Source organism: Anolis sagrei, chromosome X, assembly GCF_037176765.1.
Source record: "Anolis sagrei isolate rAnoSag1 chromosome X, rAnoSag1.mat, whole genome shotgun sequence".
NCBI classification, from domain to species: Eukaryota; Metazoa; Chordata; class Lepidosauria; order Squamata; family Dactyloidae; genus Anolis; species Anolis sagrei.
The window spans coordinates 42,438,159-42,458,506 of record NC_090034.1 but is presented as its reverse complement, the minus strand read 5'-3'; the positions used below and the strand labels follow the sequence as shown (position 1 = coordinate 42,458,506).

The 20,348-nt window shown below is 39.4% G+C and overlaps 1 protein-coding gene across 2 annotated transcripts in view; it reads left to right on the top strand.

Moving 5' to 3' along the window:
- The first annotated feature begins 299 nt into the window (after nt 1-299).
- Nucleotides 300-20,348, top strand: part of ATP2A2 (ATPase sarcoplasmic/endoplasmic reticulum Ca2+ transporting 2) — a 47,380-nt gene continuing 27,331 nt past the window's right edge. Inside the window, exons 1-5 of one of the 2 annotated variants that reach the window (XR_010910498.1) lie at nt 300-983; nt 2,847-2,864; nt 2,956-3,038; nt 11,902-12,006; nt 15,070-15,208. Coding sequence is in view for 1 of the 2 variants with exons in the window: in XM_060785497.2 (XP_060641480.1) it covers nt 866-983; nt 2,847-2,864; nt 2,956-3,038; nt 11,902-12,006; nt 15,070-15,208 (463 nt within the window). In the remaining variant the exon portion in view is untranslated. The remainder of the gene's footprint in view (nt 984-2,846; nt 2,865-2,955; nt 3,039-11,901; nt 12,007-15,069; nt 15,209-20,348) is intronic. The other variant, XM_060785497.2, reaches the window with a different exon arrangement.

The window sequence follows — 20,348 nt, the reverse complement described above, 5'->3', positions numbered from 1 at the left end:
AAAAAAAAAAAAACCTTTGGTTTCGGCGCCCGCCCGCGTCCACTCCTTCCAGCCGGCGCCGTTTCCCAAGCGGCGGACGAGAAAGCTCCATCAGCGCTGCCGCAAAATCAACGCGCGGGCGGGCAATGAAAAAAAAGAGAAAAGACTTCAGGGATGTCTATTAGCCGGCCTTCATTCCGCTCCTCCTCTGCCGGCTTGTGGCGAAATCTCAGCCGCGTCGGGCTGGGGGAGTGACGTCACGAGGAGGGGCCGCCTCCTCCTCCTCCTCTTCCTCCTCCCCACCTCCCTCCGCCGCTGCCGCTTCCAAGCTCTCGGCCAATGAGCGTCGTCCACATGCCGCGGCGGCGAGAGGGGCAGCGGCGAGGTGGCTCCAATAAATTCTATTAGAGCGGACGAGGCCGGCTCAGCGAGGGAGGGAAGGAGGGACAGACAGAGAGAGAGAGAGAGAGAGAGGAAGGAAGCGAGGGAGAGAGCGAGAGAGAGAGGACGGAAGCGGCACCCAACGTTGCTCAGCTCGCTCTTCCCTCGAAGGAAGGGCAGCCGCGTCTTGGCGCCTGCCTGGCAGCGGCCTCCATCTCCTCCAGCCGAGCTCAAGTCCTGTCAGGGGCAGCGGCTCTTCCTCCTTGAGGGAGCTCTTCCCTTCCCTCTCCGCCCGGCTCGCCCGCTTGGGCACCCCCCGCATGGTGGCCAGGCCCAGGGCTTGGGGGGCTCCGTGAGGGGCGGGAAAGCGAGGGGCCCGCGAGAGGAGAGAGCCAGAAGAGGCAGAGAGCGGAGGGAGGAGAGCCAGTCCCTCTCGCCGCCGCCCGCCAGAGGAGGAGGAAGGAGGAAGCGCCCTTTGGGAAGAGGAGAGAGCCTTCCCGGCACCATGGAGAACGCGCACACCAAGACCGTGGAGGAAGTGCTGGCTTACTTCGGCGTCAACGAGAGCACCGGGCTCAGCTTGGAGCAGGTCAAGAAGCTCAAGGAGCGCTGGGGCGCCAACGGTAAGGCTTCCAGGGGGAGATGCCCCGAGGGAAGGAGGGCGGGGAGGAGATCCTCTCCATCCCCTTGAAGCCCCCCCCCCCATCCCTCCCCCTTCTCCTCTGGGCCCGGCTCCACCAGCAGGACCCGGGGGGGAAAAGGGACGAGGAAGGAGTGGAGGAGGAAAAGAAAAAAGAAAAAAAAGAAAGATGGCTGACGGTGCGAGCCACCTCGTGGGTTTCCCTTCCTCCCCGCCTCGGGGCCACTTGCCCCACTCGCCTGCCAGCCCCACGCTTGCCTTCCCTCCCGGCCTTTTCCGAGGCCCTCTCCCGAGACTCAGGCCACCCCTTTTTTGGATTCTTCTTGGCCTCCTCCTCCTCCTCCTCTCAGCCCCTTCTTCCTGTTCGACGTCGTTCTCAATGTCTTTTCCAAAGGGCAAGCAAACAAACATATCCCTGATGATGTGTTGGAGAACCCTCTTTCAAGGAGGGAAAGGATGGGGAATTATTCCATATAGGCGTATTGCTATTATTTATTCTGCCCCCCCCCCCCGCCGCCTTTCAAAGAAGGAGTGTATCACAGGACAGGAGAATGGGGAATTATTCCACATAGGCATATTGCTAATTATCATTATTCCCCCCTCCTTTCAAAGGGATTCAATCACAGGACAGGAGGATGAGGAATTATTCCATATAGGCATATTGCTAACTCATTTCTTGTGCACCCCCCTTTCAAAGGGACTCAATCATAGGGCAGGAGGATGGGGATTTTTTCCAAATAGGCATATTGCTAACTATCATTTATTCCCCCCCCCCTCCCTTCAAAGAGGGTATATATTACAGGGCAGGAGGATGGGGAGTTATTCCATATAGGCATATTGCTAACTATCATTTCTTTTGCCCCCCCCCCCCTCTCAAAGAGGGACTCAATCACAGGACAGGAGGATGGGGAATTATTCCACATGGGCATATTGATAACTATCTTTTCACCTGCTCCCCCCTTTCAAAGAGGGACTAAATCACAGGACAGGAGGATGGGGAATTATTCCACATAGGCATATTGATAACTATCATTTCATCTCCCCCCCCCCCTTTCAAAAAGGGACTCAATCATAGCAGAGGAGGATGTAGAGTTATTCCACATAGGCATATTGAGAACTATCATTTCTTCTGCCCCCTTTCAAAGGGATACCCAATCACAGAACAGGGGAGTTATTCCACATAGGCATGTTGCTAACTCATTTCTTATGCCCTCCCCCCCCCCCTTTCAAAGAGGGACTCAATCATAGAGCAGCAGGATGAGGTTATTCCATATAGGCATATTGCTAATTATCAACCCCCCCCCCCCCCACTTTCAAAGAGGGACTCAATCATAGGGCAGGAGGATGGGACATTATTTCATATAGGCATATTTCTAATTATCTATTCTTCTCCCTCCCCTTTCAAAGATGGACCCAATTATAGGGCAGGAGTATGGGGAGTTATCCCACATAGGCATAATTTCTTCTGTCCCTTCTCCTTTCTGGGAAAAAATTAAAGGTGGAGGCATGTCAATCCATGTTTGGTTGTGACCTAGAGAGAAAGTGGGGACAGGGAAGTGCTCGAAACCTTTGAACTGCATTAGAAGTTATGGTTAGCAGCAGTGATGACTTGGCTGAATTGGTAACCTCATTACTTTGATGCTGAAGCATACTACAATATAGGAAGCACGAGGCTTTCTCTGCCTGTGTCATTGTAAGAAGCATTTGCGTTGTGTGTGATGTTTGATTTAATGTAAATGTTTGTCAGTATCTAAGATAAATGATTGCTACCCTTATTTTAAATATCTTTGTCTTGATTCCTCCCCCCCCCCCCCCCATGCCTTCTGGAAACCTTCGCCTCATAAAGAATTACCAGCTGAAGAAGGTAAGCAAGCTCTTGAAATATGTGTGCTCTTTATGCCATCCCCTTTACTGGTATTTCATTGACAACTTTTATTTGCATTTTATATTGGCAGGAAAAACTTTACTTGAGCTTGTGATCGAACAGTTTGAAGATTTGTTAGTTAGAATTTTGTTGCTGGCGGCATGCATATCTTTTGTAAGTATCTTCTTATATCTATACTTTCCCACATTTATGTTAGAAGTTTCTCAAAAATAGTTAAAATTAAAGGTGCAATATGACCCCCCCCCCCCCCAAAAAAAAAAATTAGCCTTAGGTTGAGCATCAAGTTTCCTGTCTGGAAAAATAACCTCTCAATTTTAGGACAAGGCATTGTTTCTCAAAGCAAGTTCAATATTAGTGAACATTGGTTTAATGCAAAGGTGCGCTTAGAATGGGGTTGAGTTTACATACCGGTTAAACCAGATGTGTGCAATGCTAGTTTTGGATAAATATTTTCATCTGTCTTATTGAGTTTGTGATATTTGAGACAGGTTCTTCAGTGCTTTTTCTTGCCTTTTAACCTTGCCCCCAATAAGAAGGTGAACTAGCATTCTTTTTGCAGTTGATTGTTATGAAACTCACAGGGACTGCTGGCTGTCTTTTTTTGGATGCAATGCAAACTGTAAATAGAATTTGCATGGGGGGAGTATTCCAGTTGCCTTCTCTTGCTGATAATAGCAAGGTGACAGTTGTTGCTCTTGACAGTGACAAGAATGATGACAGCAGTGATGGCACCATTGTTGACCAAATTTGGTAACTGACCTTTGGGGAGCCTCTTGTAAAATAAACTCCTTGCCTTGCATTCTGAATTGGTAGATGAGACTGTAAAACTAGTTCTGGGGTCTTGATTTTTTAAAGAAAGAAAGTAATGAAGTGAGCTAATGTTGCATGGTGCCAAACATGTGATTGCGGAGGAATGATACATATGAAGAAAGATCAAAATAGAATAGGGGGCGGTTAAGGCATTCACATTCCGACATATTGAAAAAGAAATAACTACAGATTTCTTTTTAAAAAGCAATAAAGTTGGAGCTGAAATGTCATGCAGAGATGTGCATGATGCACCTGAACATGTATTGTTTGATTGTAAGAGGCCCAGGTTCAAATACCTGCTGTATCCTTAAGGCTCATATTGGCCAAGGGTATCTTGCTACCTGTCTACTTGATAAGGATGGTGTAAAGGGGGAGATTGAGATGAATAATATCCATAGCTTTGTACAATGAAAAGTGGGCTGGGATTTGGAAGACTCCCTGAGCACATCTAAGCATGTGCCATTGTGCTTCATGCACAGAATAAATGATAGATTGCTGGAAATGCCAACAGCATTTCAGCAAGACTGAGAAGCTGTGATGGTAGATGGAGGTTGAGAAGTCCTTTTTCACATTCAGCAGCCCTGGCTCATATGGAATTTCTACCTTGGCTCTCCTCCAGGTGCTGCTGATATATGGCAGCTTTCTAAGTAACCTCACAATGTAACCCAGTCTTGTTTTACCATTAGAAGAGGTATTAAGTTGGTGGGGATATGCTGAACGATAAAAATGCGGGAGAGAAGGGTCATCACTTGTACAGTTATGTGGTGTAGTATGTTGCTAATTCTTGCCCAGTGAAGGTTTCAGATGTCATGACGCTGGCATGCTATTTCAAAGAAATGAAGCTTCAATTCTAGTACATGTGCATCACTGTAGCCAGCCAAAAGTTGGCACTGTTTCTTCATGTGAAAACGGGCAGCTTAGTCATTCTGATTTTTTTTTCATTACCAAGGAGAACTGTGTTGTGATGGAGTTACCATTTTTTGAATGAATGAGCAGCTTGTTCTATGGGGCATCTGTTTAAGTGTGAGTTGAGATTTATATATTTTGGAGACCAGTAGAGAGTGATGGGAAATAAAGGTTTGTACATGCTCATGTATTTGTAATTTGAATGGTAATAGGAAGTAGAATTAGTAAGCAAACTGACCAGAGACTTATGCTACTCAAAGCCTTGTATTTGTAGTACCCGTTTCCTTTTTCAAACAATACAAATTCAAGGTTTTGAGTAGCATAAATCTCTGGTCAGTTCGATTACTAATTCTACTTCCCATTACCATTCAAATTATAAATGCATGAGCATGTGGTGCTCTAAGAAATGAACATTCACTGTTGTTGTAGTCTCTTTTGCTACATAGGCTTTTAGCATCATATCATTTGAAGAATTGCACACATAAATATGATTTTAGAATTAACCTGTTTAAACCAGAAGATGATTTGCCATGACTGAACTATTTGTCCGGAAGATGCTTTCCAAAAAAGTAGTATGAATGTGTACTGCTGATTCTGGTTCTCCACTGTGCTTTTCCATGTTCATCTGCAGGATATCTAGTCCAAAGTGGTAGCCAGCACCGAATCATAAAATCTTATATTATCTGCACTTTGTTTTTAAACTGAATTTATCCAAGTTATTGCTATTATCTTATAGTTTAAGTCTGCCTCAGAATTGAACAAATGCAATCCAAATCTGAATAATTAGATATTTACAACATAGCTTTTTGGGCACTGTTCAGCATTTGTAGTGTCCCTGGTTCCAGGTATTACCAGGTTCTTTTTAGTCTATAGATTGAGGGTGGGAATTATGTAGCCATCTAAAATATTGAGGGATTCTGCTCACAGATTTCTTTGCCATTTGCTGGTTTGGCTAGGTGTACTGGGACTTGCAGTTCAACAATATCAACGGGGCACATGATTCTCTACTGTAGAATTTACAGCTATACAAAACATATGTGAGGATTGCCAATTGAATGTAAGTTGTATAGTCACGAGCACAAAACTATTCAGCCTCTAAGGCTTGTATGGGATAGAGAAACAAGGAGTACACAACATGTGTCTTGTTTAAATATTATACTACCAGATAAGACTTTAACATTAGAAAACTTGAGTATTGGGTATAATTTTGGATCAATATATTCAACTTCCATGTGTAAGTAGAAAAAAAATGGCTGTATGTGGCACTGAATTCTTCACTTCTCAACAACAAAAGTTCAGTACACCAACAGAGTTTTCATTTACACCTGTGTCACTACCAACATGCCAGCCAGTGTAGCATTTTACCTTTCTCCCCTTGTATATGGTTGGTCCATGCTCTTCCTTATTATTTCTCCTCTATGTTTAACTGTTTTATGTGGCAGTGTTTTAAAATGGGCTAAATTCCATTAGAGAAGGCAATGGTGATTTTAAATGATCAACACTTCATTATTTTATGATTGTTCATTGTCAATAAATGGACTGTGGGAAGCCAGTTCTCTGTAAGTTTGCGTATGTCTGTTAGCAGTGCTGAAGGACCAATATTTGAAATTGTGGTACTGGCTATGCAACAATGGCTTTGAAACCATAATTCGATTTCTTGAGTCTAATGTCAAGTACCTTGTTTATGTAATCACTGTAGATAGTGCTTGATGGCAAGAAGAGAAATGAGAAGGTGGAATTCACATCCCCCTCAATCATGAAGCTTATTAGATGAACTTGAGCTGGCCACCGTCAGATTTATCTACCTGACATAGGTTTGGTGAAGTTACAATTGAATTGTACTTCCGTGAGCTTCTTGGAGAGGGGGACAGTGAAGTGGAAACATAATAAATAAAAAATTTTTGTAGTAAGAAACTGGCAGTGCTCTGTCCTGTGTTGTCTATTTTTGACTGATACCTCAGACAGGTCTTCCACAACTCTAGTAGCTATCATTCTTCGACTGCCAGTGCCGATAGATCAAGCTGGAGCTGTCTCTATGGTTAAACATATTCCCTGCAACTGAATCAGACTTCCACTGTTAGGAAGAACCTATTGTTTGACGTCAAACCAACCAATATTAGTATTGTTTCTTGAATGCATGTTGGAATATGAGGCATTATCTGCCCGAACAAAAATGGCCTTCTTCTGTACTTGTAATAGGGAGCATGAAATTGGCATGTGTGGGAAAGATCTTAGTTTTCAGTTGTCAACCTGGTTCTGGAGAAGAACAGATGCAACATAGATAAGATTAAATTATTGGAACATTAAAGGTCATCTTACCTGCTTGTAATAACACAAGGACTTAGGAATAAAACTTCATGCTAAGAGTTCATATACAGTTCCAGTTTTGGCAATCCAACTTGTGGATTAACATGCAGTACCTCCATGTTCTTTGTACTTATGCCAGATTTCCTATAATTCAAGAAGTGCACTTCTTGAATTATAGGAAATCTGGCATAAGTACAAAGAACATGCACTTGTATCGTGATACTGTGTGTATCTCCTTGGAAGATAGTTCCAGTGAGTAAACGGCTGCCGTGTTTTTTCCCTGCACTTTAATAGATCAAACTTTATTTTATTGACCTTTCCAAACAAAATTGACTTTGGTAAGTATGGTCTGTTTACCCGTGTGTGATATGGAAAGTAGTGGAGATCTGAAATGTTCCTAGCATAAGAGATTTGCAAACTTGTTTTTCTGGAGAACTGACTTACATTATAGGAAGATGCTTTTAAGTCCAACTGCATCCACATCTGCCAGTAGAATGGAGTCTTACATTCTTTCAGTCCTCTATTCACTACACAATTCTCCTGGAGTGCAGGACCTCCCTGGAATAGGTTTGTGCAAAGAGAATTTGGGGTGGAAGGGAAAAAAGGGAAGTCCCAAAGTACAAGTGGAAGTCTCCACGAGATGTTGGACATTGCGTCAAGTTTCTGCAAAATTCAGACATGTTTTTCATGTAGTTTAAAGAATAATAAATAATACATAAGTGAAGTTTAAGAAACCTGATGGTGCCATTTAGGAAACGGTAGTACAAAAATTAGAAGGAAAAACTGACTGGTTATTTATTTATATAGATAATAAATAAAAGATGGTTTGATTGCTAGAGTTTAGAATAGGGAAAATATATTTGAACATTAGTTTCAGAAAGCAAATGCTTATTCTCTGATGCAATGCCGTGTACAGATGTAATAATGACCTGTCTAAAAATAATAAGAACCTTGATATAGAAAGGTACTCTCTGATTAAAGAACTTCGCCTCTTTTCAAGCAGCCTTCCTTGGCAACTTAAAAACATTTTCTTTAAATTTTGTTTTCAAAAAAGTATCCTGAAATATAGGTTGAGAGATTGGAAATAAACTTGAGTTGGTGGTTACCAATTTCCCAGGGTGAAATTATTTATATGGAATAATTTGACAATATTATTGCAAAAATACTTTATTTGCTTAATTTTAAACGAAATATGGTAAATGTAATAGTCTATTTTTAAAAGGCTGGCTTTCTCTCAAGAGAAATGGGAGAAAAAACATTAATAATGTGCTGTGAATTCAGTAATATGTGCTCATATGCAAAATTATGAACTAATAATTTTAGCACATTTTAAGCAGAGAAGTGAACCCAATTTAATAAGATTTGGATGGGAAACATTTGTTCCCTATCTGTTCCCCATCTCCAGCACAGTGGATCAATAAATACGTAGGTTATCTACTTAATCACTTCTTTGTTTTAGCTGTAGCACTGGTTTTAACTCAGTCCATAACTCACTTTTCATGCAGTGTTAACTCCGTATAGAAGTAGTGTTGTAATTAATTTTATTGCCTTTCATTACTAAATTACTGTTTGATAATGTAAAGTGCAAGAAAACGCCAGTGTGGTGGAATGACTTAAGTAAGTGTTGGGCTGGGAAACCAGGGTTTGAAACTCCATTTAGACATGGAAACTCTCAGGGTGACCTTGGGAAAGTCAGACTCTCTCATCCTCAGAGGAAGGCAAGGACAAACCTCTAAATAAATTCTATGAAGAAAACCCTGTGAAAGAGGATTTTCTTGATCACCGTAGATTAGAAATAAAGACTTGAACAACGCAAAGTGCAACTCTTTAAATTTCTATTACTAAATAAGTAAGCCATATTGGGTTTGGTCAAGTTTCATTCTTTAAGATGTAGTATGCACAGAGTTCTCTGTCATTAGGCAGGATTGAACAGACGCAGGCTAGTTTCTGAGTACTGTAAATATTCACTGAGTTGTATTGTTTGTTGTAAATTCAGTGTATGCTTGTGTGCTGAGAGTGACACTGAGCTACCAGTGTTTGTATTATTCCAAAAACGTGATGTAGACAGTGTTTTTGGATAGGAAGTTCTCTATAGAGTTATCAGTATATTACGAGTCAAAATAGGGCACATGAACATTTTGAAATGCCCCCTTTCATGTCTGAAAAGTGTCACTAAAATCTACATAAGATTTAATTCTGTGATGAAAACTGAAGCCAAAAATACTGGTAAACCTTTTTTTGTTTTGTTTTAATTGCAGTCTTTTTATGGCAAGTTTAATCCAACAGATGTATTATCACAAAATTGTCATGGTGATTAGTCAAGAATTGTAGGTAGTGACCGTGGCTTTCTAAGCGCCTAAATATTCATCAGCTCTTGATATGCCACCTCTTATTACAAGGAGGAAAGGAAAGCTTAGAGAAGACAATTATGCTGGGGGGAAAGGAAGAGGGGCCAACCAAGGGCAAGATGGATGGATGGCATCCTTGAAGTGACTGGATTGACCTTGAAGGAGCTGGGGGTGGTGACGGCCGACAGGAAGCTCTGGCGTGGGCTGGTCCATGAGGTCACGAAGAGTCGGAAACGACTGAATGAATGAACACACAGTACAAGGAGTTTGAAGACTCATTTCTAAATAATTTAGTTTTATTAAACTATACAAGTAAAAACTTCTTTAAAATGAGACTCCTGGCTTGGTGACACACATATCTTAGTGTGTCTTGCTGTCTTCTCCAATTGAGAAGAAAAGGTGGGATCTACTTTTGGAAGTAGTGAGACAAAGAACTGTAGTACCCATCTTTGGGGTTTGAGTAATACAATTTAATTGTTAAATAGGGAAAGTTCACTTAACCTTTACAATAGAATGAAAAGATTGAAAAGATTAAAATATTTTAAGAATAGGTCCTGTATAGAAACTGACAATTTATCTGGCAGTTGTTAAGGAATGAATGATGTAAGAATCTGAATTTTCTCTTTATAGAATAGATTTCTTAACCTCATAGTTACTGGGAAAAAACAGATGTGTGAGAAATCCCAATAAATATACAGAGGAAAGTTCCTTGAACTAAATGATGGTTAGTTGGGCATTCCTTTAAAAAGCCTGATGCATTTTGTTCCGTATTTGGAAAAGGCCTTTGGGGACTTAAAAAAGACCAGAAATACAAATCTATTATAAATATTAAAAACAAGACAGGACAACACTAAATTAAACACATAGAATCATAGCATTGGGAGAGATCCTCGAAGTCATTTATTCCAACCCTTTGCTAACACCCAAGGTTACACTTTTTAAAAAACAAAAGGATACTCAAAAGTGTATTTTCTGCTTTAGTCAAGCTAGAGACCTGTATTTTCAATACTGAGAGCCCAATTAATTAAAACGTATTACTTAATTATGGTAGTTTAAGGCACAACAGACAACACCGTTACCCAGTAATGTCTGAACTGATTAAAGACTATCTATTAAAAATTATGTACATCATGCTGGTCAGCTTATGGGCTAACCTTGCTAACCAAACGTAATGGTTTTACAGCATATTTGCACAGAAAAATATTTTGTTGCTACTTTTTAGTAATTCATGAACTATCCTCATATTGGTGGTATGAGAACAGTTTGGGGCACTTTTAATTGAGATTTCTTTGTATCAGAACTCATTGGACATGTCTTAGTAGGCAAATATGTGTTTTGGTCAATAGCTCTCTTTGCCCTTATTCACTAGAACATCAGAAGAATATATGTGGCAGAAAAAGTTATTAATTTACATTGCAGTGATTTGTCTATTTAAATGCATTTTATGGTATAAATTAAACATAATGTCAGATTTTAAGCTTAATCTGTATATTATGTAAATTGTATTTGTGCTTCTTTTAATGGGCTTGTTATGTAAAGGCCTTTGGCCAAAATCAGTACATATTTGTAGATGAAAAGTGAGCTACTGTAAAACTTGCAAGTGAAAGAACCTACATTTTCCTGCTTCTCTACTCTCTTTTCAAGCTCCTACTGGGGTCTGATTAGCAACATGCTGTATGCTGACTTCCAAAGATTGGAAATTTCACATTCTTGTTCAGTTGCTTTGCACTTCCTGTTGCTCAACACGTTCAATATAGTAACTGCTATTTTTTTCAGTAAATATTGTAGCGCTTACTAATGGCTGCCAAGAAACTATAGATCTCTCCTATGAACTTACTAGTATTAGCAACATATCTTGGCCATGACTCAAAGCACTTCCTTCAGTACATACAATCCTTGATTCTGTACAAGAGGTTTCACACTTCTTGTGTATTCTTATCTCCTGATCACTTTGGAGAGAGACCAGTTTGTGCCAAAAGTATGCATGCAAACCAGGACCACTCGAGATTTCAAAAATTAGCATCTCTATATTGAACAGAGAGAATAAGTTTAAGAAAAAAGTGCAGTGGAGGTAGAATTAGAAAGCACAGCAGTTCATAGTATCATTTTAGAACTTGATCTTCCCATCGATAAAAACTACCATGCTTCAGTTCTCGATATAGCAAGCTGGTTAACCATAAAATGCCAACTCAGATCTTACATTGTGTTAAAATGGTTTAAATCATAATATCCTATGGTTCCTGATTTCAAGTTGCCCTTCATATTTCCTTGTTCGCTACTTGTAGGAAGATAACTGTGTTTTCTGTTTGTCAGTCTAATCTATTTTGGGTTTTGTTTATAATTTAGTAACTTGTTTTGAAAACAGCTCTAGTCTGCTCATGTCTCAAATGTGTAAACTGCTTTCAAAGAGCAAGCCATTTGGAAAAAGGCAGGTGAGGATTATTTCTTTGAAATGGAATTTGCTTTCCGCTTTTAAGGTGTGGTTTCAGTGAGTCAGCAAACATCTTTTAATGGTGCAGTAAACCTAGGGGATATCTAATTGCAAGTGAATAAAGGACAGCTAAAATTTTGATGACTCTGTGGTAGAAAAATTCCACCTAATAATTTCTTTATGCAATCTGAACATTCTTCAATTTCCCTTACAGGTGTTGGCCTGGTTTGAAGAAGGTGAAGAAACAATCACAGCCTTTGTAGAGCCTTTTGTAATCTTACTCATATTAGTAGCCAATGCAATTGTGGGTGTGTGGCAGGTAAGCAGAAACTTTTGTAATACTGAATCTCAGAAGACTTGAAACATGACATGTATAAGGCAAGGGTGTATCACCTTTTCAGCAGTGACTGAGGTTGCTTGAGGATACAAGCCTATAAGGCAAGTGGCCCAGTTTACATTTAAACTATTTTGAATTAAAATTGCCATTATCAGTACATATATAAATGGATTCCATTCTGAAATGATGGCAAGAATTCAGGCATCTTATATCCCCTAATTCAACTAATTCATCCAAGGAGAGTTAAAGCTTGTGCTGCCTAAACAGTGGTTCCTAGTCTCTTTTTTAATGGGGGAATTTCATTGTGATTTGGCTGTTCAGATACAGAATGAATATTTTATTGCTTGAAGTTGGTTTTATGAGGTCAGGAAAAATGTTGACCTTTAAAAAAAAACCAGAGTACTCTTGGGAACAAGACAGTGTCTCAATATTGTGTGTTTTATGGAACATTTTTGGAGAATACCATAGTCTCTGGATCTGCCCAAAACAATTACATAGGTCACAAATCTGCACACACTTTCTCAAAACAAAACTCTTAAAAGCCTGTAGTAATAGACATAAAGGACACTGCATATTGTAACTCCTAAAGGTTCACTCGGATCATAGTGCTTGCTAATATTTAAAATGATAGCATTAATGGCTTGGCCTGAAACTTGTAGCAAAACCAATCTCCCAAGATAATGTTGCTGCTTAGAAACAATGATAAGAAGAAACAATGATAAGAAGTCTGCAGAGCCATTGTATTCTGACTGCTTATTTCGCCATGTGAAGTCATTGTCTCACATAGATGAAGCTCATTGCTGAAAGTCGGTTGTGATATATTTAAAGTGCCTAATGTTGCAGGTCTGCCTGTTTTTTCAGTATGCTTTCACCACATTCATTAGGCACAACTGTAACCCCCCCCCCCCCCCCGCCTAACAATCTGCAGATGTGTTACACTACAATACCTGTAATTTCTAGCCATCACAACCATAGGCCTGTTGGTTGGAATTATCCCAACAGTGACATTTGTGATGCTGTTTAAGGTTAAAACATGGTTTTCCTAGATGTGTTTATATGGTAGCTAGCTTGTATATATTTAGATGCAAGTCGAAGGAAGTATGAAGTAAAACTGTGTGCCATGAACTGCTTCCAGTGTGCGCTTTTGTTCAATTCTTTATAATTCTCTAATGTTTCAGTGGTTTGAATGCCATAAGTTGCCATAATGTCCACATGGTGACCATACTTCATCATATTCAGTTATAGCAAATTGGTAACCTCTAGTGACCATAAAGTAGAAGGCAGCGGAGAAGAAGAGGATAGGACAAAAAGAGAGGGAAGAAGCTGTTAACATAAGTACTTAACATGTTCCCGAAGACCAAAGGACAGCATCTTAACTAGCCCAACATGTGTTGCAAGTTGCCCAATATTACTGAATATTGGTTTTGAAGTCATTAGTTAATTTTATAAATATGGTAGATGAATGTAGTAGAAAGCCCAGGCATAGTGCAGATCCCTTAATTTATACTGAGCTCTCTCTCATGTCATCACTGATGGAATGTTAAAAATAGTCATTCTGAAAATTTCCCAGGGAATTTCTTTAAAGATGGCTCATCTAGGTGGCTTGATACTGCAAGTCTGCTCTTGATGGAATTACGAATAGGCATTATAAAGGGAGATAAACACTGGAATTTTGTCCCATGTAATTTCTAGTAATAGTATGACCATTTGCTATGAAAGCTAACTGTAGCAGCTGGAATGGATGAAAGGGCACTTGATTTTTACTGTTCAGTGTATGATCCTTCAAGCATTTAACTGGAAGTAAATGGTGGTTTTTATGGTGGAATGGTATGGAGAATCATCCTAACATTCATTATTCGTTTGCTAGGATTTGTGTGTGACTTCCTCCATGGAATTTGAAATTAAAAAGTACCATATCTTTCTTCAGTGTGCCTTTAGAAGTGAGGAGGGGAAGATTAAAACTGTCTTTCTTTTTCATGTCAAACTTTAGTAAGAGGTTTGTGAAAGAACAATTTCAGTGATAAGTTTGAAGAGATCTGTGGCTAATAACAGCTCCTGTCAGGATTTCTCCCTCTCCAGTATAAGCTTTCATCTTTAATTCTAAAGACTCGTTGTTTTCCCCATTGCTCTGTCTGTGTTTAGTGACAGTATAAATCATGGACAGATGACTCTCATTTGACCTTCAGCGTACATGTTAGAACTGGAGCTGTTGGCTGGTTAAATACTTTTTAAAATTTTGGCAACCTGTAATAATTTAGCAAGATTGTAGCATTAAACTGTTGGGAGAGAAGACAGCCTTATTAACTGAACGGCCTTGGCTCTTATTAAATAACTGCGGCCATAAAGCACTGTTAATATAATCATAGGATCAGTTTTTACAGTTGGATAAGGGACATCTGAAACTCTGATGAGGCATTAATGTGTTCTCTTCTAGAATATTACACCTGACCCCAGTTAATAATGGACACTCTGTTAGCAAGTTAGAGGTGCAAAATATTGTGTACTGTCCTTTAAACCTTTAAATAGGAGGTGTTGGGAACAATTATTTTCACCTCCTAATCTTTGTTTTCCAAGTTAGAAGTGTGGGCATACCCAGCAAAACAGGCCAAATATTAATGAAAGGATGGAATAAAGATGTTCTAAATTATGTGAAATATGCTTTTGGGTCTGACCTGCTTGCTCTAAAATAAAACAGGTTGCTCTCTGCCTTCTGTGAGAAATAATAATCTAAATTTGAAAGGTCATTCTGCTTGTTGAATGGACTCCAAAAGAACCTTTTGCCTCAAAGCACTAAAACTATTATTTTCCTGCTGAAACTTTAATGAAAGAATGTGAAGCAAACTGAAACATAAAATAGTGACTTCTTGCCTGGAGTGAAGCTTTACGGGCTGTTTCCTTAGCTTCCAGAGCTGCATGATATATCTAGTTATGTCAGTAAATGAAAATAGATTGTTTGCTTAATGGTGTACTAAATGGGAACATTGGAAGCAACTTCAGTATAAAAACTAAAGCTTCTGAGCACTCTTGATTTAATTTTTCTTGAAGGAGAGAAATGCTGAAAATGCCATTGAAGCTCTTAAAGAATATGAACCTGAAATGGGCAAAGTGTACCGGCAAGACAGAAAAAGTGTACAAAGGATAAAAGCAAGAGACATCGTCCCTGGTGATATCGTGGAAGTAGCTGGTAAGATGCTTTGATTGCTATATAATATGTGTGGTTTATAATAACCTTTGATATTGCTAAAGTTTTTGAAGCATATGGTACTAGTAAATTTGTTCACATGGGCTAATGACCTAGACTAAACATGCTGAATAGGGGTAATCCAGACCCATCAATTTGGCTGTTAACTTGCTAATTTGGGTTTAATCTGCATACCCATGGATTATGTGCTCATGCTAAAATCGCACTTTATATTGTAATCAGATTGCTGCCATATTTCAGCTGAAATAAATCATGTTGGCTTCTGCAGTGCTTGCAGTATTTCAGTCTCCAATACCCTTCCCATTATTCCTCACCAGTCTCAGTGCTGTGAGGGCAGAAAATTTACTTCTGGAGGCCAAATGTGCAGCCTGAACAACAGCTGACCTGATGTGAAGTGACTAAAATAGAATATATGTCTTCTCAGAGTGATTTGCTTTGTCATGGGTACACAATAACTTGTCTGGTGTTGCAGCTGCAAAACATTAATAGGAATGTACTAGTAATACAGCCAGAAGGTACACCTTAATGTTCATTTGCATTGCAGTTCAGGCCAGAGGACTGAAATTTACAGTATGTAAAATAAATGCTTTGGTGGTGTACATTTCCAAGCAAACAAAATTTTATATACTGGTAATAGGAGATAATAACAGAAATGTGTACTTGCAGAACACTGAATAGGGCTTCCAACTACTTTATATGTTCAAGAGTGAAAAGTGTTTAATGGTCATACATTTCATTATGGGGTTTGGGAGGATAATTAAAAATGAGATTTGGGAGGAGAAACTTCTTCTCTGGCTGATGGATAGGGATGGTCTCTTCCTTACCTTTATGTTCTTTCATGTTGTCCTTCGTTTTATTTTGTGGTAGCACTTGCTAACCATTCACTATGTTTGATGACATATCAAAAGGAAAGCTGTACTTTATTCCAGTCTTGGGGGCATAAAGAAATAATTACAATTTGCAATCATACTTCATGAAACTTTTAGAACAAGTAAATACACATACTTATCTCTCTTCTTCAGATTACTGTCCTTAATCATAGTTACTGACTTAAATGTATCTGACCCTTGTGTTGACGATTTGACATTGACACTAATCACAGTAATTCCCAAAGTAGCAGCAGTGCAATGAGCAGTCTTAGGATGACAAAATTCTCAACAACCTTCAATACTCCATGTAGTCCATGATGTTGAAATCAATTTCCTATGAGTGATTGCAACCTGGCTAAAATGTTAGGGTGTGTGACAGAGTATATACACTGTGTTCCATAGCTAGTGTCAAGACCTGGAGGTGAGAGAAATTGTGTGCATGCCTCTGTCATAAGTGCAAGCTTATTGAATGGCCTTTGACATGATGCCTTCAAAAAGAGGACCATGTAGGGAAGCGACAAAGCACTTGTTGCAGGGATGTGTATCTGAGCATGGAATTCTAGGCAGCGTGCCAATAGAGAATTTGCATGTGCCGGCAAGTGCACCCCACCATTGACTGGAGTAGAATGACCAGGTGGAAGTTCTCTCCCATGTGTTATCGCCCAGTGATGACGAATGTTTGTGGGGGAGTTCAGTGTGGGGTTTTCAGAAGAGCAGGCATTGTGTGTGTAGTCATTGGCCCTAAAATAAGCATTCTTTTTGTCAGGAAGGAACTTGATTCTAAACACAGAATGCTTTTAAAAATCCATCCTGAGCCACATTATGTCAGGAAGTACTGTATCAGCACTGAGCAAACAACAGGCTTCCAAAATACATATAGGACGTGGCAGATGATGCATTGGTAAAGGATTATGTTGTAGTATGTTAGAGTAACAGAGAAGCATATTCCTGTATGGTATCAGTAGGTTTTGACTTTCAAAGAATAGTGCTTTTTGCTACTATGTAGAATTGGTGAAGGGAGTAGAAAGACTTCTTTCACTGTGCAATCCATCACTTTGAATTTCTGTACATCTAGGTGTAGTTGTGAAGTATTACTAAAGCAGTTGGCTTTCTGAGACTAGGGCTCCTTCCACACAGCTGAATAAAATCACACATCTGTTTTGAACTGGAATATATGGTAGTGTGGACTCATATTTCAGTTCAAAACAGATATTGCGGGTTATTCTGCCTTAATATTCTGGGTTATATGGCTGTGTGGAAGGGCAACTCTGAACTGTGAAATGCATTAACACCAGTGAAGTAAAGAGGCTTTTGCAATAGGAGAACAGTTAATATAGAAATGAAAATATGACAAACTTGGCAGAAGTTCAAGAAGTACATTTTGAAGCTTCTCAATAATATTGAAGACTATCTAGAAAAGTGATTGTTCAAGAAGAACCTGTGAAGAGATCCAGCCTGATGTAGTAGTTCAGGCACCAAACTATAATTCTAGAAGCCAAGGTTCAAATCCCAGCTCAGCCATGAAAATCAACTGAGTGACCGGCAGGTCCCACTCTCTCTGCTTCAGAGGAAGACAAAGTCCTCCAAACAAATTTTGCCCGAAAATCTAATGATATGTTCACCTTGTGTTTGGCGTAAGTTGGACATGAGTTGAAGGCACACAACAACGAACACCTTAGGGGTGCCCTTAGATACTTTCTGTTTAGAGACCTGAGGAAACATATTCAAACTCTATACCCATGGACACTCGGGTTAATTAACACTGATGGTCCCTGGGTAAAGTTTTAATTTGTAAAATTGTATAATGTTTTACTTGTTTAGTTTTAACTATATGTAATGGCAAGTTACTAAATCGCAATAAACTCTTGTTCTATTCTTTTATTGAGGTGGAATTTCTTTTCAACCCTCTGCCAGCCTTTTCAACATATACACTGTTCACTTACCCTTTAAGTTCCTTCTTTGTTAAAGCTTAATACAAAGCAATGCTAAAGATTAGTCAGAAAGGACATGCATATTTTAGCTAAAGGGCACTGTGGAGAATTCTTAATTAGAAATGATTTGAGAGCCTCTGAGCATATGTAGAATATTTTTCTGTGCAACTGAATGTTCTCTGTCTCTCTGCTCCTAAAAAAAGAAGCACAAATCGCTGCAAACATCAGTGGCAGAGCGCATGTTTTGCATGAACAAACCAGGGATCTCCAATTCAGCCACTGGTACCTCTATAGTTTAAAAGACCAGATATCTTAACATGGCTACTGTTCTCTTCATACGTCTTACCTTAAGATATCTCTGTTTTAAAATCTTCACTTTATCCAATGAAGTTGATGAAGTGATGTTTGCATTCATTAATTTAGGCTTGGGCTGGGAAGTGCTGAGTGCTGCCACCCCAAGAAATGCTCAGGCAAGGTGGAGCGCCAGGACTTCTTGAGCTGTCTCAGGAATCACAATCAGAATTAAGCATAAACAGTGGAGCATAACACAGATTAATATCTGGAACAGTTTAGGTATAGACCACACTGAACACATTGCAGGGACTCCAAAGTAGACATTGTACTTGAAATAATGTTTGAGACCAATTGAATGTTAATAGAATGGAAAAATAGTTTGCCCTCCCTGTGACTGATAGAATGGTTGCTGTGGCATGACGGGAGACTCCAAAAAACAGCATGAAGTAGTGTGTTGTGCCCTCAGTGGCCCAACATGTACAGATACTGTATATTTATTTAAGATAAATAGAAAATATCTACCCTTTAAGAGTTTCACAAGGGTGGATGTACTTCCCAGAGCAGGAGAACAAGAGAGCTTGCAGCAGCCATTTTTATTCTGTATGTCGGAGAAAAGTCCATAATACAGAATTAACCTTGAGTATTACCCCCAAAGTGTATTCTTTTTCTGGTAATTTTAGTTTGCATTCTGCATATACTCTGGGGCTCGTTTCTGTCAGTACTTCGGACTTATTGATGAAATTTAGCAACATTGTTGGGCCTAATGTAGGCAAAAGGAAGAGGGTATATCCGTATTATGAATAATACCTTAGTTATTGTTTTGTTAGCAATGATAAAATGCACTAGAAGAGGACAATGGCATTTGTTCCTGCTCACTCCACACAATAATATGGAGTGGTTCTCAGCCTTGGGTCCAGGCTCCCTGGGGGTCTATGCTGGCATCACAAGAGGCTTGCGAAAGACTGAATTACTAACTATTAATGTTGATACTGTTATTTTAAATTTGTATGGGATCATTATAATCAAGATATGATATTATAATTTGGAGTGTGTGCTTTAACAGATCAAGTTATACCCCTTCTCTCTAAAGTTGAAGAACCTTTATGAGAAAATCAAAACAATTATTTGATGAAGGTGCCTTAAATCTTGTGTTAAGCCTTGGCGGTGCATGACCACAAAGGATATTTATCAGGGTCCGTGTTGAAGAAAAGGTTGAGAACCACTGGTGTAGTGTATTGCACAAAGTATTTAGTGATAATTCAGGAGTACATTTCAAGGCAATCAAAGCAACATACACAGAATTCAGAGGGTCTTCTACTGAATAATCAGATTACCCCTTTCCACATTCACATTGCATTCTAGACAAAACCTCACCATACTCTTGCTTCTAGGCAACAGGGAAGTTAGAACAAAGGCAGCACAAAGCTATGTAATAGATTTTTTCTCCAACCCTGATCCTTTTTCTCCTGGTGCCCTACTGTTTTATTGAAACAAGCAAAGAGAGAGCTGCCTCAGCCTAAAACTGCCTTGAGTATAGGTTGCTTGATTCCCCCCGCTGCTGTATGTGATTGACAATTCTGCCTTTATTCGTTTAAGGAGAGTTTCTAGTTCTCTTGACAAAATTTGGAAATTTAGAACTAGTATGTTACATTATTTTGCATGTTCTGATAGTTACTGTGTTTATCAGCATAAGAAACAACTTGATGATAATTCCAGTGTTATGGTGAAGGAGTTTGTGAATAGTGTCTGCTTTTATAAGTGTCAGTTCTGCATTTATACTTTTAATAAATAGCATTTGTAAAGCAATGTTCAGTATTAGTAGAACTAATTGAAGCATACTTCTAGCATTTCCAGTGGTTTTTAGCCTGAATTTTTCTGGCTCTGAGAAGTCCTGCTAAGGTGATTCTACTCCAAAAAACTAATCCTACTTCATGCCATTTTCCACAGATCTGTAAAATGGTTTGGAGTTCAAACTAGGACAGCATAATTACTGCAGTATTTATAGACGTATTGTTGAATTTGACCTCT